Below are 19,964 nucleotides of genomic sequence, written 5' to 3'. Positions count from 1 at the left end.
GTAATTTATTAACATAATTCAAAGCCTTTTGAAGGCTCACTTCATAAATCAAAACATGAATTTGGAACATTTTAGGTCATTGTTGCCTGTCCACATTAAAGAAATCACAAAGTTTCACCCACAATGCTTCACTCGGTCCAAAATTGGCAAAGTGAGCGGCTCCAATCACACATAATGATTCTTTCTTTTGAGGTTTAAGTGCAGGAATGCTTACAGAATGCTTAAAATCTATTATACAATGAATGAATCTGTTACTCTTTGTCAGACACTCTAACACACAGGTTGGGGAACCCCTAGATGTTTTGTTAGGTAACTAATAAATATCATCACAACAGTCCTACTCATCACAGACACATTACATCATAGTTACATGAGGTGACTTTGGGTGTCAGAGTCACAGCTGCACAGACATGACGGCCTCCTCTGGGGCCGGAGGGAGGCCCTTCCTCTGCAGTGAGCACCTGCCTCGCTGTGAGTCTAGGCAGGGCCCTGATGACTAACATGCCCTGACTTACCCTCACCTCGCCCTCTCTATTACACTTATACCCACACCTGAGGCAATACAGTGAAAATTACAGGAATGACTCATCGAAAATAATTCAAAATTGTTGTTTTTAGTTTGCAGAATGTTTGTTTAAAAAAAGCAGGCATGTGACGAGTAAAACGAATTAATTGACCAAAGGTTGCTCAAGCTCCTTTCCATTAAAAACAACTTGAAAAAAACTGATTCAGTGTCTGTATATAACCCATAACACCATAATATAAATGTTACCATGATTTCACAATCTGCTACCTACAAGCTGCTGCCTGTTCCTTCATACACTAGCAGCTAGCGAAGGATATACATTTGCAGCAGGCTGGTCAAGGCTCTCAAGGGAAACTCAGCCAAGATGAGTGGACTCTGCTTCATGCTGGGATCTGCTAGGAGAGAGGAAGTGAGGAGGTGGAACAGGATGAGAACATCTGGACTTCATTTGTAGGCTTGAGAGTGGGAAAATGTCCCAGAAATAAAAAACAAAAAACAAAAAAAACAACAACTCCTTTTCATATTAGCCTAATTAGTGCCCACAAATCCGCATCATCATTATATTTCGATACTGAGACACTACTCTTTATGGACATATGACGTTTCCAAACTTTCTCCCTCTCTCTGTCTGTCTGACTCTCTCTCTCTCTCTCTCTCTCTGTCTGCGGGTGTGTGTGTGTGTGTGTGTGTGTGTGTGTGTGTGACCGCGTATTGTGTGCGCGCTTCGCTAACGCTCAGTAGCTCGTGGGGCTGCTGTATCCAGAGAGTTGAGCAAGGACAATCACAGACGGACTCTTGGATTAGAGCGACAAAAGGGGGAAAGTATGATCTCTACGAAAAGTCTGCACTGATTTTAATAGCTCATTATTTCTGTAATCGCTGCGCTTTCCCAAGATTTGCGTCCGGATTCACAGTCCGGTATGGATTTACCAACAACAATGACTAGACAAGGCACACCGTTTCGTCCTCCACCAAAGTTTTGATTGTCATCGCTGCTTGTTGTCCTTCTCGACCCCAGAGGAAAGCTCTGAACTTTGACGCAGCATTTGGAAACTGGTAACCACATGTTAGGACATTTGGAGACAAATATCAACCGGAGCGTCTTTTCGCTGCGCTCTACAGTATCTCTCATGGGGTAAGTAATGGCACCTACTCAAAATAATGTTGGTGAAATAGTAACGAGTGTGAATGTCTACATGTGCTGCAGCAGCCTCACGAAAGACAAGAGACGTTAATCTGATGCGTCTCGCGTAATAATGGAATTCTATGTACTATTTTACGCGCAGTAGGCTATAATATATATATATATATATATATATATATATATATATATATATATATATATATATATATATTATATAAACACGTTTTATTTAGTACAGTGTGCACCATCGCCTATGGCTCATATTCAAACCCAGCGCCGTAGTATTGAATCTGTATCCTTCACGGTGAATTGCACGAGGTTTCCCTCATTAAATTCCCTATCAGTCACTTCAAACGCGTCGATAATAAATGCAGTAACACTATCTCGAAATATGTGATTGACTTACAAATACCTACAGTAATAATGACAGGATAGCTTCCTTGCTTTATTACCACCACGTTAGTGCATTAGGCTAGTTGCCACAAGCAGAAGCACAGCAGCAGTCCACAGCCAAAGTGATATTTAGATTCCGTGTGACAGCTGCGTTTGTTAAACACTGACTATATTAATGAATAACGTTGCATTGTGTTACATATTAACACGCAGAGCTGTGGCTGTCGGTTGTAGGGGGTCATCATGTGTAGTCTTTATATTGGAGGCTGCGCTGGGCTGTGTGCGCCCCCGGCGCGTCCTCGCAGGGGCCTCCGCCGCTCCTTGGAGCCGTTGCGAGGCCTGCTGTGCCCCCCCTCCTCTCAAACCCCTCCGATGTTGTTGAGGCTTGTTCATCCGTCACTCTAAAGAAGGCATTGTATTGAAAGGATGTATTAATAAGACAAAAGCCCCCATTATCCCCATCTACCAGAGTTAATCTCATGGGGTTTGAGTCTAGGCTCCCCAGAGGGAGGCAGCACAGAGCTTTAACATGCACTTTGTTTTACCAGACTTTTGTTGTCAGAGAATTAAGAATAGTAGAATAGAATATCAATTTGAATACACTTTCACTATACAATACATATGGACAAGTCTACTAAAGACTAATAGACCTATGCTGTATATAAACTGGAGTTAAATGTCAAGCTGTTTCTTTTAACATTTGCAGAACTCTGCCAGTGTAGAGCTGTCTGGGCCTTTTGCTATAGTGGTTCAATGGCCTTATCACTATCAGGCAGTACTGACAAAACAGCACATGGTGTTTCCTTGTATCTGAAAGAGTATTTGCAAACCCTGCAGAGAGGGATACATAGGTGTCAGTAGTCCAGTCATGAAGCACCCTGTTGTAGGGGAATCCTCAACCACAGTGAGATAAGATGATAAGGTTGAGGAACTAGTGTTTATTGCCCAGATAAAACCCTCAATCCATCATCCTCTATCCTGTGGTTGGTCCGTCTCAGTCTCCATGGTGTGGAGCTCATTAGCGGGCTGTCTGAAATGGTAAAGGCTTGTGAAGACATTATCTCAAGCCCCGCCAGCGGCTACAGGGCGAGAAACTGAACTCTCAAATGCATTCGGGAGCCACAAAGCCCATCAAATAAAGCCTAGCAAACAACTCTCTGTGATAACATCATGAGGAGGGGGTGAAGAGGAAGCGTGGTCAGTGGCAGCAGGAGAGGAGTATCAGGTGTTGAAGGCCCTGTCAGCAGGTTCATTGATGCGGGTGTTGAGAGACTGCCGCGACTTGTTTTGGGTGTAGACGCCTGCTTATGGGCTCAGGTGCTGCTGCTGGGTGTAAATGACCGACTCTCCCAGCATGCTGCGGACCGGCTGGAGACAGGACATGATACAGCCGGGCCTGCCGTCTGCGTTGGGCCCATGTGACCGCACGGCTCATTACACCAGAACAAAACCCGCCACACCACCACCCCCTGACCGCTGCCAGGCTTCTTCACACACGCGTTCACACACTCCGTCCTTGGCCCGGGCGAGAGTGACCCCAGGGTGCTGCGAACAGCGTCAACGCAGCCTTGGCCAGACACTCCACAGCTCCAGGCACACGCTCAACAAAACCCTTTTAGAGACACAAGGGAGTCGCAGGACTCTGGCACACACATGTTATTGGTCTCACCAGTCTATATAGAGGGACTTTAAAATCCATTATGTCAGAGCGCAGGGAGACTGGCCCAGTTCAGCAGTGCATGACATCATGAGTTGAGGATCTCAGTGTTGCCCACCCAGCTCTCTGTGCTCAGTAGCCCGGTCCTCCTCTATACCGCCCATGTCACCCGGGACCACTGCTGTAATCAGACCCTTCTCAATGAGCAGTACCAGGGGTAGCGTGAGAAATGAAGACAAATAGATGGGGGGAATAAATAAATAGACGTATAAGTGAATGGATAGATAAATAAATAAATGGTAATTCAGCGGTGGGAACTGGACGTGTGGGATTTTTTTTGGAGTTGGGGGGGACAGGTCACTAGGGGGTTGAAGGCGGGGATGTGTTGGGAGTGGGTGGGGCGATCCCCGAAGGATGCTCGGGTTTCAGCCCCGGCCTGGGAGAGGCCGCTAATAGGAAGCAGCGGGAAGGTTTTTCCTTAGGGAGACCGACTTCTCTTTTGTTGTCTGCACACACCACTTTACTCAGCCATATCGGAAGGGTAAAAACACTGAAAGATCAGAGAAGCGAACAGGAGAGACCAGCCAGAGGCATCCTGGCTTTTACCTGGTTAAATGAAACCAGGCAGAGGTTAGAGGTCAATACATTACTTTCAAAACAGAATAGGTGCCTTGGCAGATCACTGAGGACAATACATGTAATGTACTTGTAGACATTGCTTGTGGGTTTCTCTCTGTGATATTAATAGTGCTCTGTGGTGACACAGCCATCTGGGCTCTACAGGCTCAGAGTTTTAGCTGGTACTCCCCCTTTGCCTGAAAAACACTTTCCTTGGGTGTGGCAGCTGGAGCAAAATAAACGCCTTCTGTTCGCAAGCTGCCGAAGTGCAAGTCGCAACATACAGCCGACAGCATGTAGCTTTCTGATTCACCGCCAAGAACTGGGAGTGTCTCGGATCAGACAAATAAATATGGCCTCCTCTGCCTTTTCCTATTCCCTATCTGTAAGTGCAACTGAGAGCAGTCAGTAAAGTCTTTGCTTGCTCTTTGTTAGTAGGTACAGAAACACATGTACACACTCGCTCGCACCCACACACACACACACACACACATTCTCTCTCTCTCGCTCTCTCTCACCCACACACACACGCACACAAACACGTCCTGTCTCTTTTTCAAAACATAATCTGACGTGCAAGAAGACGCTATTCTGATTATTTTATAAATATTTACATAAGCTGATATTTGGTGGAGAAAAAAAAGGTCCTGACTATTTTAGGAGAGTGTTTTTACCCTTCCATGAAAGAATCCATTAGCTTTAAAGGCTCCTGTTACATGCCTTTCCTTCTTCAGGGACTTAGACAAGCTGTAAGACCCCCCATGGCCAGGCGCTAATGCTTGTAGCAGCATGCCAGGATTTCCTGACAATTTCTGGTGGTGGTGGTGGTGAGTTTGTGTGTGTGTGTGTGTGTGTGTGTGTGTGTGTGGTGGTGGTGGGGTGGGGGGGGTGTTATGGCTTGTTCAAATGATTCTGTGCGGTTGTGATAAGGCCGTTCTGCACATCACATTTTAAGCACAGACCACTCCTTGTTCCAACATGCTGCCAGCTGGTAATCATGCTGAAAATGCTTTTTAGAGCTCCAAATGGCATTATTCATTGTGCATCCACACCACAGACATGAACGTTATACATCTTTCAGAAACAATAACAAGGGAATTACAACAAACACAAGGTTTTTGGTTTCTGCTGTGGCTTTGGACGGGAGCAGCAACACTTTGCAAACTCTTATGTAGGTTATGCAGTGTGATTTATGGATTGGAGGGGAAGGCAATCCTGCTGCCTGCTCTAGCGGCCTGCTTAATCAGTGCGGTCATGTCGTGGTTTCCTGATGTCTGGTCAATCCCGGCACTCAGTGATCTTGGAGCAGGTACACATGAAGATGCTGTGGTTTTTGAGACCTCCTCCTCCTCCTTCTCCTCTTCCTTCTTCTTCTTCTCTCCTGGCAGCCATTGTTATCCTCTCTGCTTTGTTTGTGCAGCTGGAAAGCTCACCGGCATTACTTCAACCCCCCCCCAAAATCCAGAAGTAGGGAGAAAATAAGCTGGAGACAGTCTTCTTGGATTTTGGATTGCCCCATGCAGCCAGTGGGAGCTTAAAAGAGTGAGCGTCCTGCTGAAGCAGTTTATTTAGTTTGGAACTAAGACTAGAGAGTCGGTCTCTCCTGCTAACAAGCTGCGTCAGATGGCCTAATGACTGACAATCTTCAAAAATAAGACAGATGAGCTGAGGAGTTTGAATTGTCCTTCCAGGCTTAAAGACACGAAGGCATTAACCTCCAGCCAAACACAAGCCGGGTCATGATAGAGTTCAGACAGCTTCATTTGAATAGACAGATAGAGTGGAAGTGGATGCTGTTTGTTTTAACCAAATATGACAACTGCTCAAACATGGCCATTTGAGATCTGCTCCGTCTGGGTCAAAGTCAAGTAGCAGTTGTCTCGCTGCCACTGAAAAGCTGCACCACAGCAATGGTATTTTCTGACCTGTTTGTTACATTGCACAATATCCCTTGGCAGACAACTCTACCCAAATCTTGCAGCTGGCTCAATAGAGCTACATAGGAGCCCACATGATTTACTGTGGGGCCTTTGCTTATAAAGATTTTACTCATGTGATGTTGCCAGGAAATAAAATAGACATAGTATCCCTCCAAAACTCTGTAACTCTAAATACCCCCGGGTCTCTTTCCATGCAGCACACTCGTTGTATGTGGTCTTTAAATGCAGGTTCTGACTGTGTTGGTTCTGCACAAATACTGTCTATATGTGGGGGTATGATATCCTTGTGTCAGAGAAGCCTATGGATGTTGACATCGCGTGGTTTTTTTCAAGAGATTTGCTCTTTTTAAGCAAGAAATTATAAATCTGTCTAAAACGCATGAGATCCACTGTGGACTGTGTGGACACAACAATATTCCCTCTCCAGGCAACCATGTTTTTCTCCAACAACAGAGCTCTGTTTAATGGCTCTGTGTTTGCCAGAGCAGTCTGGAGTTGTTTTTTTTATGCCGGACTCTGAGGAGAGATGGAGGGCCTCCACCAATTCATCATCTTATCAGTGGGCAGAAGCAATCAGGGCGGCTTTGTGCCCCTGTGTGTTGGCTTCTGTAGATGGTATCATTTTCCATTGTGCAGCTCTTATCTTTGCTTTGTCGCCAGCGCCTTCTCCACTCCTCCTCTCCTCCTCTGTATCATCGCCTTTTGGCGTGCTGTCCCATGACTGTCTGCTGGTCTTGATGCTTAATGCATTCTTCTTAATGCAAAATCACAGCAAAAGTGGAACCAGCATAAAGTGTCGCAGTCACAGCAAGCCTCCTCGCTATACCGACACACACACATACACACGAATACGTGTTGTGATGTCTCGCGCTCATTGGCACGACATGCAACACGTAATCACATGCTCTCTCACGACACCCTGACAATATAACAACCAGGCAACAGAACATGAGAAGGGGTGGAGTCCAAGTTCTAGCGACACAGTAGAATAGGAGCAGGGAGCCGGGACAAAGGAGACCTGAATGAGGGTTCAAAGCCATTCATTAGGTAAAACCTCATTGTATTGACAACAACATGGGAAGGTGTGAGAGTGAGGCAGGGTTGCTGAAACTTGAATCAAGCGCACCTCAGCCTTCTGACCCATAATGGCCAATGTCGGGCCGCTGTTCCAGACTCGATGTTTCTGATCCAGACCAGCCAGATCTGATGCATAACAGCCAGTGTACACTCGGCCTGCTTCTGCATTTAATAGCAGTTGCTAACACTAGTCCACCTGGAGACACACATACCCCTCAAATGCACATCAGCATCTTCTAGCCTTTCTGTTTGTGGTTTACCGCTGTTTGTTGCAGAGCATGTGTTGTTGCATTCTGAGAACAGTACATCCATCATGAGGCTGTACATTCTGAGAGCTATAGGCACTCAGGACAGTTTGCACCTCACATGTAAAGTTTCGTTCTTCAAGTTTCTATTGAAATAAATACACAAATGTGCCCATGAAGGTACTATTTTTGAATGTACCATTTTTTTGTTTTTTCTAAATCAGAAAAGGTACATAAAACAAAGCTAACATTGCTCTAAGAGGATGGAGGATAAAGTCCCATTTCTGAGAGAGTAGTTTCTTGGAGTGTAGCTGCAGAGTTTCTTTAATCGAGAGCTGATTGTACACAATGTGCTGTAATGAAGTCTTTAATAGGGCACTACAAGAACATGTCTGCCCCAGATGTGTGCTAAATAAATCCTTCCTGATGTGTTTTTAATCACCTCTTTGTGGCCTCTTCTTTTGATCTCTGTGGTGAAGTTTAAAATATATGAGGAGAGGAGGGGGAGTTCGAGTGAGGAAGACGTGGTTCTGCAAATCAGGGAACAGCATGAAAGGGAAATATGCAAAATCGAGCAATATAAGAACATGAATAATTTGAAACTCTGTGCCTTCAGTTGACAGGAACGGTCCGAGGGTGAATGTATTACAGTAATTGCCTTTAAGGCGCCACCCTCTGAGACCCCCCCCCCCCCCCCCCCCCCCACGGGGCAAACTGGGGGGGAGGGTGTCCGCCGGTCATGCGGGCTGCTGCTCCTGAGGCTCTGTGATGCCCGTCTTTACACAACTCTTTGTCTCCAGCTCCTCTCACTGTCACTCCAAGAGCCCCACAGCACACGAACAGCTGCCATAAATAAAGCATTACAAAATCTCAGAGATGGACTGACTGAGAGAGTAGAGGGACAGAGGAAAAGAGAAGCCAAAGTGACCGAGAAACATGCAGTGAAAAAGGTTTTGTCTTCCTGACTGAACTGTGTTGACAGACTAGACTCCTCAGAAGAGGCTGTACCCAAACTGTCAACATTTGACGAGCGAAAGGGTAATCCCTAATTACATGATTAAACCCCACGTATTGGGGACACCCACTCCCCTAATATCTCACAGCTTAAACAAGGTTTTAATGAAGCATGATTGTGAAATTACCATAATAACGGACAGAGAGAGAGGAAGGTATGCTTTTGGAGTTAAAAATATACTAGAGTGAGAAACAAATATACAATTAGCTTATTACGTGAATGACACTCATGCAAATTTGTAACGGAAGAACTTTTCTATTTTTTTGGAAACACTAAAAGGAATGTGACTTGTGTGTGTCTGGGACATGGTTTGGCAAGTTTATACAAAGTAACAGAGACATATTTTAGCCAAGTTTTTTTTTTGAATTCCTCTCAAAGCTTCAAACTGTGAGATACTGCAGGCCCCCATCTCATATCTCCCATCTGTGCTGCCTCTTGAGAGTGCAAGTCACAGAGCGACACTGTGAAACAAGCTCTCCTCTCTCTCGTTCGCACTTACCCTTGAAACCCATATTATTTTAATTTTGCGGGTGATTATATTTTACGGTGGTGTTTCAAAACAGCAGACCCTGCTGTCTTCTTTTCCTGTGCTGCACTCCTCCGTCCGCGGCCCACGCATCCGTCTCCTGAGCACAAATCTACAGCGTGTCAAGAGTGAAATCACTGCCAGAATGTGTCAGCCTCTCTCTCTCTCTCACTTCAGGATTTTACTGCTCCCATTTCCTTTGTTTAGGAAATGATCAGTAAACAGTTGTGAATATCTAGTCGATGGGGTGCATAGATACGAAAGTGGTGTGTCTAGAAGTGATTGCATTTACTGCAGAATGCTTCAGAGTTGACTGTCCATGGCAAAAGAAAACACAGGAGCACTGTTAAATCTGCATTTAGAGGTAGAATTTTATGTAACAGACAGGCTGATGTTTTGGCCATAAGACTTCCTCAGAGCCTGTGAAACTCGTGAATATTTAGTCGATGAAGTGCATAGGTAAGAGAGTGTGGCTAGACACAATTGCATTTAGTCTTTGGTTGGGTAAATGTGAAAGTTAGTGAGCACTATGATAGTTGTGGCTGCTGACGCTTGGTGCTTAGTTCCCGGCTGACGCCAAACACGTATATCTCTGTATGTTGTTTTTGTGTCCACTGTATTTTCTTTATCATCTTTGTTTTTGCCATCAGTGTTATCAGCATGCTTGTCGGCAGCGAGGCGTGTAACAGAGATAACAGTGGAGAGGATCGTTGCTCAGGCCTTTTCCTATTCGCTGAGATAAGCTCGTGAGTGAAAGACCGTCCTGGGTGCATTTAAACTTCATGAAAGAGGCTTCAGGCACTTTGCATAGTTAGGCCATTGCACAGATTCACTGTGTGACTGACTTGTAGTTGGTCCGTGCCGTGACCAAGGTCATTATAAGCACTAGGTCACAGCTCAGTCATGCCACAGCAGCAGTATGAAAACGTCTCCCCCAGCCTTGTTACAGTAGCCCTCGGAACATTAATGCTCTTCCCCTGGGAATTGACTGGGCGATCAATGGTGTTGCTGTGCTGGTGTGAAAAGAGATGGAGCCCTGGGGCGCAGTGATGGACAGAGAGGCAGAGACACACACTGCAGCCACCTGCTAACACCACCAGCAGTCTGTGCCTGTGTTTTCCATGGTTGCACAATGTGGCTGCGTGGAGCTGCTCGGTGCAGAAAGGCCTGCCTTAACGGGCCTGTGTGTGCAGTGACTTGTGAAGGCTTGGAGGAGCATTCAGCTGGCGAAGTAGGGGTGGCGGGTGGTAGGGGGGTAAGTGAGGAGCTGCGTCACAACTGATAAAGTACTTATGAAATGGAAAAATTAGTGTGGGTGTTTTTTGCATCTTTTGCTTTAGTCATTTCCTTAGAATTGAAGCTGTTCAGGTAGCAGTGGTGAAACTTTGTGGTGGCTTTGAGGATACTTTTTTGTCTCCTGCGATGTCTGACATGTTAACACTTGACTGAGGAAATTTACTGACTGCTGTGCTCTGCAGATGGAAGGTTCCCCCCAAAAGCCCCAGCACACACTCTACGCAATCAATCACATAGCTCTTGTTTAACTTTGATGGTAAGCCTGTACATAAATATCAAGTCAAGTCAGGTTTATTTATACAGCCCTTCATCACAAAAGCAAGTCTCAAAGGACTTCACAGAAATGAAAATAAATCACAAGGAAACAGAACAAAGCACAAGACACAAAATACCATACTGGAAGACATAACAGGCCTACCTAATCTAACCTATCCAGCCTTGCCGAGCCTAACCAGCCCAACCAAAAAAAAAAAAAAACTCCCAAGAAAACTTTATTGGGGAAAAAAAAGGAACAACCTTGGGATCAGGATGGCTGATTGTGCAATAGGTGCCTGGACAAAACAATAAATGTGACAGTTATAATGTGATAAAGCAAATGAGGCAAAAAGAAACCTGAGGAGACAGTTTGCAGTTTGAGTAGAGCCATGCATTCATATCACTCAAGTGCATCATGCTCAGCTGCTGTCTCCCTGCAACACTCATCTTCCTTCCTCAGTTCTGCACTAGTTGTGTTAGCAGCGGCCACAGAGACTGTCAATTGGTGGCCAGAGACAGTGTGGGACGCTGGGCAAGGAGCAGAGGGAGGAGGCGGAGGTGTGGAACGATCCCCATGACAGTTATAGCAAAGCACTCTCCCAGAGTTAACTTGCACACATACTCATACCGCCATTAAGGGGGGTGGAATTGAACAGGAAAGGACAAATCACAGCAGCAGATGCTCTCTGTGTATCCATGATGAATAACCCTGTGACTGCTCTAAAAGCCAAGGGAAGATTAAGTCTCCGCTCCAGAAGAAATGCCTGGTGTCTGCTAAAGGGCCCAGGAAGTCACCAATCTCTGTGTTTAACTTCATCATATTATACTGCGTTCCCAACAGAGATGATTTGCCGGACTGTAGTTGCCAATACTCAAGTGGCCCTTTCTGATTCCATACTGCTGACATTTCCCACTTGGCCCTGCTGTGGAAAGTGGCTAATGACTGTGGTCGGGCCGGGCCGGGCTTGATGCTGTGTTGCCACTACAGCAGCTTTTGAGCAGGGAGTGTAAAGGGCAGATGGGAAAGATGTGCTACAGGAAGTTCCCGACCACTAACCCGCTCAACAGTAAACATGCTGAGGGATTCTTCTAGGCAAACAAACGGTAAACACATTACAACGCAAACAAGATAAGCAGCAAATGTCAACTGTCCGAAGACAAGGTTAATCACCGTCCTTATCTAAACCAAAATGTTTGTGAGGGACTGTATGTGTGAGTGAAAGTGGGCATGCTTGCTGTGTCAGGGTTTAGGCGCTCTGTCCATGTTTGAAGTGCTTTCCCCAAGAGAAAGCGGAGCCAGGTTTAAGTAGTGTGTGTGTGTGTGTGACAGGTAGCAGGTGTTGTAATGGGGCGCCGTTGCCTTGGTTTTTTGTGAGCAGGCGCTTTGCTAATTGGGGCTTATCAGGTGTTTCTGGGAAATCCAAACAACACCTGTGGCCTTTGTGCAGCCATCAGTCACATGATGGAGAGAGGAACTCTGTCTCTTATTAGGATTAGGAGGAAACTAGGATCAGCTTCAGAACTATCACTTCATATCTTTTGAATCTTCTTTTCGATATTTGAAAGTAAATGTGGCTCCTCTGCACGCAGCTGTGGTTATATCTCTTGATGGGGTAAGTTTGTGCATGTGGTTGTGAAAAGTAGGTGTAGCTGTGATAATCACACCTCACTTGCATTAGGAGAACATATTTTTGGTGGCTTGTTTTTCGTGTGAACAGTGTGAACAGTGTGAACAGTGTGAACATGCACCACAATCTGTATCACCATTTCTCAAATAATCAAAAGGTTTTTGGTAAAGACTAGGATCATAGGCTTTTTGATAGGATATCCTGTCTCAGTTGGCGCAGTTAAGTCTGTCTCGTTTGACTTCCTCTTTATCACTAATTTTTACTCTCCTGTGCTCAGTTGTGTCTCCCTCATCACCTTCTGTCACCATGCTCTCTCCCTCATGTCTATGCTTTGCTTTGAAATGTAGGCAGGATATTGCCTTATTTGACTTCCTGTAACCCCTTTATAGCCACTGCACTTCTCAGTACAACTTCACATTTATCCATGACTCTCCAAAGTCTTTGCTGTTGTCTCTTTGCACGCCGCAGTGAAAAGGAATTGTCTCACTCTCTTGCCAAACCATTGTGTCAGGTAGGAAAGGAGTCACTGGTCGACATGGCGTGACAAAGTTTTTAACAATGCGATTATGTATTATGCCTATTGTGGAAGTATGACAGTGACGTCTGGGTCGAACGCAGGGCAAAACTTTGTCGGCGGCTCGGGAGGGAGGGTTTACAGAGCAGAGAGACGGCGCTCCTGTCAACCAATCAGTGTGGAAACGTCTGGACGGCGCACAGCAGGCAGTGGCAGGGCAGGGCAGCGACGAGACAGTGCTGCAGGCAAACCAGACCATCAGGTTTCGCACACACACACAGTCAAATCCCTCGATGACAGACGCCAAGGACTCCGTGGTGACAGAGGGGCCTTGAGCTGCCTAGGTGACACACAGAAAGACTGAATACGAGGAAATAAGGCTAAACCAGTATTTTTCTCTCTTAGAAGACTGGAGACTATAGAGACGCAGAGCTGGTCTGGATTATCTGACTCTTCCATTAACAACATCATTACAGGCTGCAATAATGTAACCTGATCTAATTACGCTGGTGCAGCTGGCACATGTGCTCAGCCTCAAGCCCCCTATTTGCGTCTTTTAATGGACCTAAAAGGACGGGGGGGGGGGCTGTCCTGATGCAGCGGTTCTGATAAGGGAGTGCTCAACTGTAAATAAAATTCAGCTATGATACAGTTGCGGTAGCCAAATGGAAGTGCTCTGTCCCATTATTAAGGCTGAAGGGCAACGCTCTCCACACTGAAGGAGACTATTGTTCTTTGTTCCTGCGTGAGGAAACAGTGTGCTGGTTATTACTGCCAACCAATAGCAGCTGTGTGCTGAACCTGCTTGTATGCAGCTGGACTGCTATGCTAGACCAGTCTATGTCTTTCCAGTATGCACAATTAGGTGTGTGTGTGTGTGTAGAGATTTCTGTGTACATGCATGCCATTAAATTTTTAAGTTCTATGTGGCGCAACACATCCATGATTGTGTGTTTGTATGTATGAGTGTGTGTGTGTGTGTGTGTGTGTGTGTGTGTATGCGCGCTCGCGTCACAGTGATGTCTCAGATTCCTGCCTTTGTGTCCAGATGCCGTTCCACATGCATGCTCTCTTTCTGTCTTTGTCTCTCTCTCTCTCTCCCTCTCTTGCTCCATCTTTCAGTCTCTCTGGGGTTTTGAATCATAGCCCGGCAGAATAGAGCAGAGGTTCAGTTCCCACTAAAATTTCAGAGTAGAGAGCTGGATCCAGGCTAGCTGTACAGAGAAGCAGTGGAAGCATCAGTGTTGAATTACCACCGGAGCTGAGCCGGCCCGCTGAGGGATCCCGTTACCTTTGACAGGTTTAAGACACCAGCTCCACCTCTAATTAGATTTCCAGAACCTCCAACTTTCCTTTGTTTAAGCAGGCACGCCTGTGTCTTCACCCAAGCAGCTACAGCCCATTTTATTTTGTTTTGCTTCGTTTATAGGTTCCTCCCTTATATGAGTCCTCTGGGTAATTTGACGCCACATTTGTCCCTTTGTTTGCTTGGGTGCAACACTTAAAAACTGCAGCCTTGGTAGATCAAAGGTTGTGAGCATTATTTGCATACAATTAAGAGTATTGAAAGTATTCAAATCAACAGACAAATATTGTATGATAAAATGCCAATTTAAAATACAGGTGTTTGTAACACTTGAAGCAGTGCACTATAAAGTGGAGGCACTGTTAGACATCATAAGCACATTCTAAATGCATTGTGAGTGCATTATTATAATCAGAGCATGATATACACAATGTGCAAAAATGTTAAGAGTTTGAATACTTAACAATTGGAAGTGTATGGTTAATGATATGATATCAAACTGAATGTAATTTTATGATATTTGTCTGATGTTTGCCTGATGATTGTATTGTAAGAAAAGTTTATCCCTGCTTATAATGGGCTTATAATCGGCTTGTAATGCGTTGCAATGCACTTCAAGTAAAGTGTTACTTGAAGCCTTTTCCCCACAAGTCAGGAAAGCTCCCACCTCTCCCTCTCAGGTATCTGTTTAATTTGCTGTCAGCTTTGTCGTGATGGAGAGGTCTGGCTGACCCACGAGCTGCGCTGCAGTTAGAGAGGGAGCTCAGTGGAGTGGAATGGTTTGCTCCACACAACAATGCCGTGTGTTGACAGCCGAGTGCTCGGACTGGGTTGGTGGAATGTCCCCTTCAGTCTGAAACCCTGAGCTCTCGTCTGAGCGCTAGCACTCAGCCTTACACAGCGTTTGTCATTCTTTCCAAAGGTGATCTCTATATGTGTACCGTGCTAGACAGGGGAATCTTTGATGTGGCTGTTTTTACTCGAATTGACACAGAAAGTGGCATTTTTCACCACAATTTATTACAGTGACGTACAACTCCCGTATGTGGTCTGTTGCTCTCAGTTCCTGTTCGACTGTTAGAGCGAACTGCATGACAGGTCTTTGGCTGGACACTTTGTTTAGCCAGAAGACTTAGGCTTTTTTTTTTTTATATCACTGATAGCCGATGAGTGCATTGCTTTTCTAAGACTATATTTTTGCTTTCTCAGTAACACAGCGTTTTCTGTTGGTGCAACAAAATTTCCCCTGTCAGTAACCCAAACCATCTCCTTCTGTTTGTGTGTGTGCAGGTGACCCACTTCGGGCCCCTGAGACGTGACAGTGGGACAGGCAGCCTCCCTCCCAGCCTGCGCCCTCGCCCCGTCTCTTCCAGAGAGGGAATGATTATCGGCCTAGACGCTCTTCTCCACTCCGCTGTGTGAATGACTCTTTGCCGTAAAGCCGCTGTGCTCTGCCACCCCGTCATCATGAAGAGCAAGTATTCCCAGTACTACAACCGGAGTCTGATCCAGTCCTACTATGCCTTTGCTAAGGACATGACTACCCAGGAGCTGGAGGAGCGCACCATGGGGAAAAAAGGACTCACTACCCTCAACGTAGTCATTGTGGTCCTCTGCAGCATCATCATCCTGGAGAATTTGCTCGTTCTCATTGCCGTCTGCCGCAACAAGAAGTTCCACTCCGCCATGTTCTTCTTCATCGGCAACCTGGCATTTTCTGACCTGCTGGCGGGCTCTGCCTACATAGCCAACATCTTTCTGTCAGGGCCAAGGACCTTTGAGCTGGTGCCAGTGCAGTGGTTCATACGGGAGGGCACGGCGTTCATCGCTCTGGCAGCCTCAGTCTTCAGCTTGCTGGCTATAGCCATAGAGCGCTATATCGCCATCACCAAGGTCAAGGTGTACGGCTCCAACAAAACCTGCCGTATGTTCCTCCTGATAGGAGCTTGCTGGGTCACCTCCATCCTGCTCGGAGGACTTCCCATCATCGGCTGGAACTGCATCAACAACCTCCCTGAATGCTCTGCCGTACTGCCTCTCTACTCCAAGAAATACATCCTCTTTGTCGTCTCCATCTTCAGCCTCTTACTGCTCTCCATTGTCATCCTCTACGTGAGGATCTATTTGATTGTACGTTCCAGCCACCAGGAAGCGACCAACTCCCCAGCCTACGCCCTTTTGAAAACTGTCACTATAGTGCTGGGTGTCTTCATCATGTGCTGGCTGCCCGCTTTTACCATCCTCCTCCTGGACTCATCCTGCAGGATGCAATCCTGCCCCATCCTCTCCAAGGCGGACATCTTTTTTGGCTTTGCCACTCTGAACTCAGCACTGAACCCAGTGATCTACACACTGCGCAGCAAGGACATGAGGAAGGAGTTCCTGCGTGTGCTGTGCTGCTGGGGGCTGCTGCAAAGCGGACGCCCCGCCGACCGCTGTCTGGTCCCTTTAAAAAGCTCCAGCTCTCTGGAGCACTGCACCAACAAACATGAACACCAGACCACACCCATCATGCAAGATTGCACCACCTGTGTCTGATGTGATGCAGAAACATCTGTGCGCTTGTGTGTGTGTGTGTATGTGTGTGTGTGTGTGTGTGTGTGTGTATACAGTATATGTGTGTGTGTGTGTGTGTGTGAGAGAGAGTGAGAGAGGGAGAGCGTGTATGGGGGAGAGAAAGAAAAGAGAAAAGATTGTGTGTGTATGATAGAACAAGTAGAGACGCTGTGATCGGGCAGAGAGATGTGACAAAAATGAGAGCACACCTGGGAATCTGGGTGCCTGGCGAGGCTGGGACACAGCTGTCTGTTAAGACGCATCCTACAACTTTCTCTCATTACAATCAAAATTGTGTGAATTCACAATCAACATTCAATGGATTCACCCATGCAGGGGTGTGAAAACAATCATTCTCGAGGGAACTGATTCGATGAACTCACAATTGTAGGTGAGACCTTTCAGAAATGTGAAAATTGCTTTTTCATGGGTACTCTTGCCAGTTAATTTGTTGTAAACCATTGTACATGCCTGTCAGCTTTTTTTTTTTTTAAACATGTAAAACCCTATTAAAAGCCAAAAATACAAACATCAAATACATAACATCAAAGTTATGGCGAGTTGTTTAGGGCCTGCACCAATGCAAAGCTTGCAAAGTTGCACTCTGTAGATTTGTAGGCATTGTGTATTTTTTTTTTTCTCTCCAATGACTGTTGCCCTTTGTAAGGCTTAACCACATAAGTCTCCTCCATTGATATACGTATATGTATACATTAGGCCTATATATTCACTGCTCATACTTTACAGAGCCAGGAGGCAGTGATCAACCCCACTCAACGCTGCACTCCAGATAAGCCAAATTACAATGGGTGCCCCCTCCACAAAAACAGGGCTATATACTCCCTATATAACCTTGCTTAGAACCCTTTGATTACAACAAACTTACGTACTCTGCTTACATTTAATGCATGAAATTCTAACTCATTTGTAAGCGCTAATGTGTATGATATATTCCAGCTCCAGCTTCATCATTAACACCCCCTCCCTCATTTGTCCTCATAATCTGTCCCTCTTGCTTTTACTGTAGTCTTTTGTATCTTAACAGTTTCCTGAGAGGAAAGCCCAATCAGAAAGCACATTTCCTGAAGTGAGTTGGCACTGATAAATTTCACTCAATGACAGCTGTCCAGCAGCCTTGACGAATGGGACTGTTGTCTTGACAATCTTGTAGCAGCGTAGCGGCAATGTGCTCTCTGTGTTTGTGCCTTTCCTTTTGGGGAATGAGGCTGAATGTAAGTATGAAGTGTTTGGGGCAAGCGCTCCGCCGTTGACAGTATTATTGATCATGGTTTTGCATTAACGTGTCATTGACGTGCAGAGAGTGGGATGAACAGGGTAGGTCACTCTCACTGTGAAGTCTTAAATAGCATCGCAAACAAAAACTTGTTGTGAACGTCCCAGTTTAATTTGCTAGATATATGAAATGAGATCTGTTCAGAGTAAACAAGTCTCATCTTTCCACAAACCCCTCACTTCCCCTACAAAAAAAAAAAAGGGAGAAGATCCGGTTTCAAAGGAGCAGGGGGGATCATCCCTCATGGGAGGTCAGCTTCATCCTCATTCTCTGAAGACCTACAACACGCCACTTCCTTTAGCTATGGGAAGTCCTGTTTTTTATAGTCTGGTTCCTGTTGTTCAGGGTTAGACTAACCTTCTTCCTGTAGACACACACACACACACACACTCACACTCGCATAATAACTCTTCTCTCCATCGCCATGTCTTCATACAGGTTTTGACATTTAGACAGCCAAGTAGAAATGTTGAAAAGCACTTTGGCAGCTTCAGTGATATCTGCTCCCCCCAAGTTTTTCAGATGGAGACGTGTTTTTATCTGTGTACCTATCACTTCATTGTGTTGCCTAACTCTGTATGATTTTTTATGATAAATATATGAATAACTATGTATGTTTGTAAGTATGTATGTATGTATCTATGTACAGTATGTATGAAGTGTGTTATTGTATGGAATGTCTTGTGTGCAATAGCCTTGTGTGTCCAGTAGCACGCTGCCTGTGTTAAATCGGTACAATCCTAACACTAATATAGGTACATAAACATTTTGTTAATTGCATTTCCTTTTTATAAAATAAATGAAATACCAAAAGAATCCAGCTTGTGTGACTGAATTGGCCAACAGTAAGGTTTCAAATGAATAGCATGGATGAACTGTAGTGCCTCAGCTAATTTAATTTGCAGCTGTTGCTTATCTGCAGGTCCTGAGATGCCTCCCTATTGTGCCCACATCACAGAAGTATTAAAAAAACCCAGCATTTAATCCAAACATGCTCTGACAAAGTCAGAAAAACACTCGCTTCAACATGAAAGCTTGAACTGCTACATGCAAATGTACCGTGGCCATTACTCATGGCCCTCTTGCCTAATAAAATTGTTCAATTGCTTAAAGGCAGAAGAAAGAAAGGGTTATGATGGGAAGCTGGGCAGAGGGCAGCGAGGGTGAAAATGGGGTGTGGCAAAGAGGAATGGCTATTTGTAAGTTAGTTTGTCTGGGAGAAGCATAAAGAAAGGCCCTGGGAGAGGTTTTTGGCTCAGGGGGAGACTCGGGGGTGAGGGGAGAGGCTGACTTAGCGTGGCCTTGGGAGGGTCGGGCCTGGTTCCTGTCAGACGTCCAGGATTCCTGGGTGGGAACATTGGCTGAATCAGCCCCAGGAGGCTGCGCTGCCGGGAAGGCTGCCAAGTCTTTCCAGTGCCCTGCAGGATATGACATCAGACTCAGAAACCTGTAGGTGAAGTCGTACACACAAAAACATTCAAAGCCGAGAGCACACTAGACCGATGTGAGTTTAACCCCGTAAAATATGGTACAGGCACGGTACAGGAAATTAGCATCTGTCAATACTGAAAAAACAAACAAAGTGCTGCACTTGTAAGTAGCCTCCATTATCTATCTCCATTAGATAATAAATGTGCACACACACACACACACACACACACAAGAGCTATACTAGTTATTTCCCTATTGGAGTGAGCAATGTGAGAATAAACTACAATCTCAGTATGGAAAGAAATGATAACTGTTCACTTAATGTAGGCCTATAGATTGCGCTTCAGTAAGGAGACAGACTGTAAATGTGTCAGGATAGGTTTGCATACAACATGACAGGTAGAGGACTCAAAACCATGACTTGAACGGTGTTAAATCAACCTGAGAAGGCCAGACCCCACTTTTCAGGGTACTTATAATGACATAGTGCCACCTTGTGGTGAAATAGGCATATAGCCTCATACAGTACCACTACATTTTTGA

General features: G+C 45.5%; 1 protein-coding gene across 1 annotated transcript; it reads left to right on the top strand.

Moving 5' to 3' along the window:
• Nucleotides 1-1,280: 1,280 nt before the first annotated feature.
• Nucleotides 1,281-18,806, top strand: s1pr2 (sphingosine-1-phosphate receptor 2). Its single transcript, XM_071920659.2, has 2 exons — nucleotides 1,281-1,661; nucleotides 15,431-18,806. Exon 2 carries the CDS (start codon nucleotides 15,563-15,565, stop codon nucleotides 16,676-16,678), a length of 1,116 nt encoding a protein of 371 aa, XP_071776760.1. The 5' UTR covers nucleotides 1,281-1,661; nucleotides 15,431-15,562; the 3' UTR covers nucleotides 16,679-18,806.
• Nucleotides 18,807-19,964: the final 1,158 nt, after the last annotated feature.

Source organism: Centroberyx gerrardi, chromosome 7 (assembly GCF_048128805.1).
Source record: "Centroberyx gerrardi isolate f3 chromosome 7, fCenGer3.hap1.cur.20231027, whole genome shotgun sequence".
Lineage (NCBI taxonomy): Eukaryota > Metazoa > Chordata > Actinopteri > Beryciformes > Berycidae > Centroberyx > Centroberyx gerrardi.
This window is presented reverse-complemented; position numbering and strand designations above follow the sequence as displayed.

Bases quoted from the DNA above. Each gene is read 5' to 3' on its own strand.
- s1pr2 (XM_071920659.2), top strand. From the start codon at position 15,563: ATGACTCTTTGCCGTAAAGCCGCTGTGCTCTGCCACCCCGTCATCATG.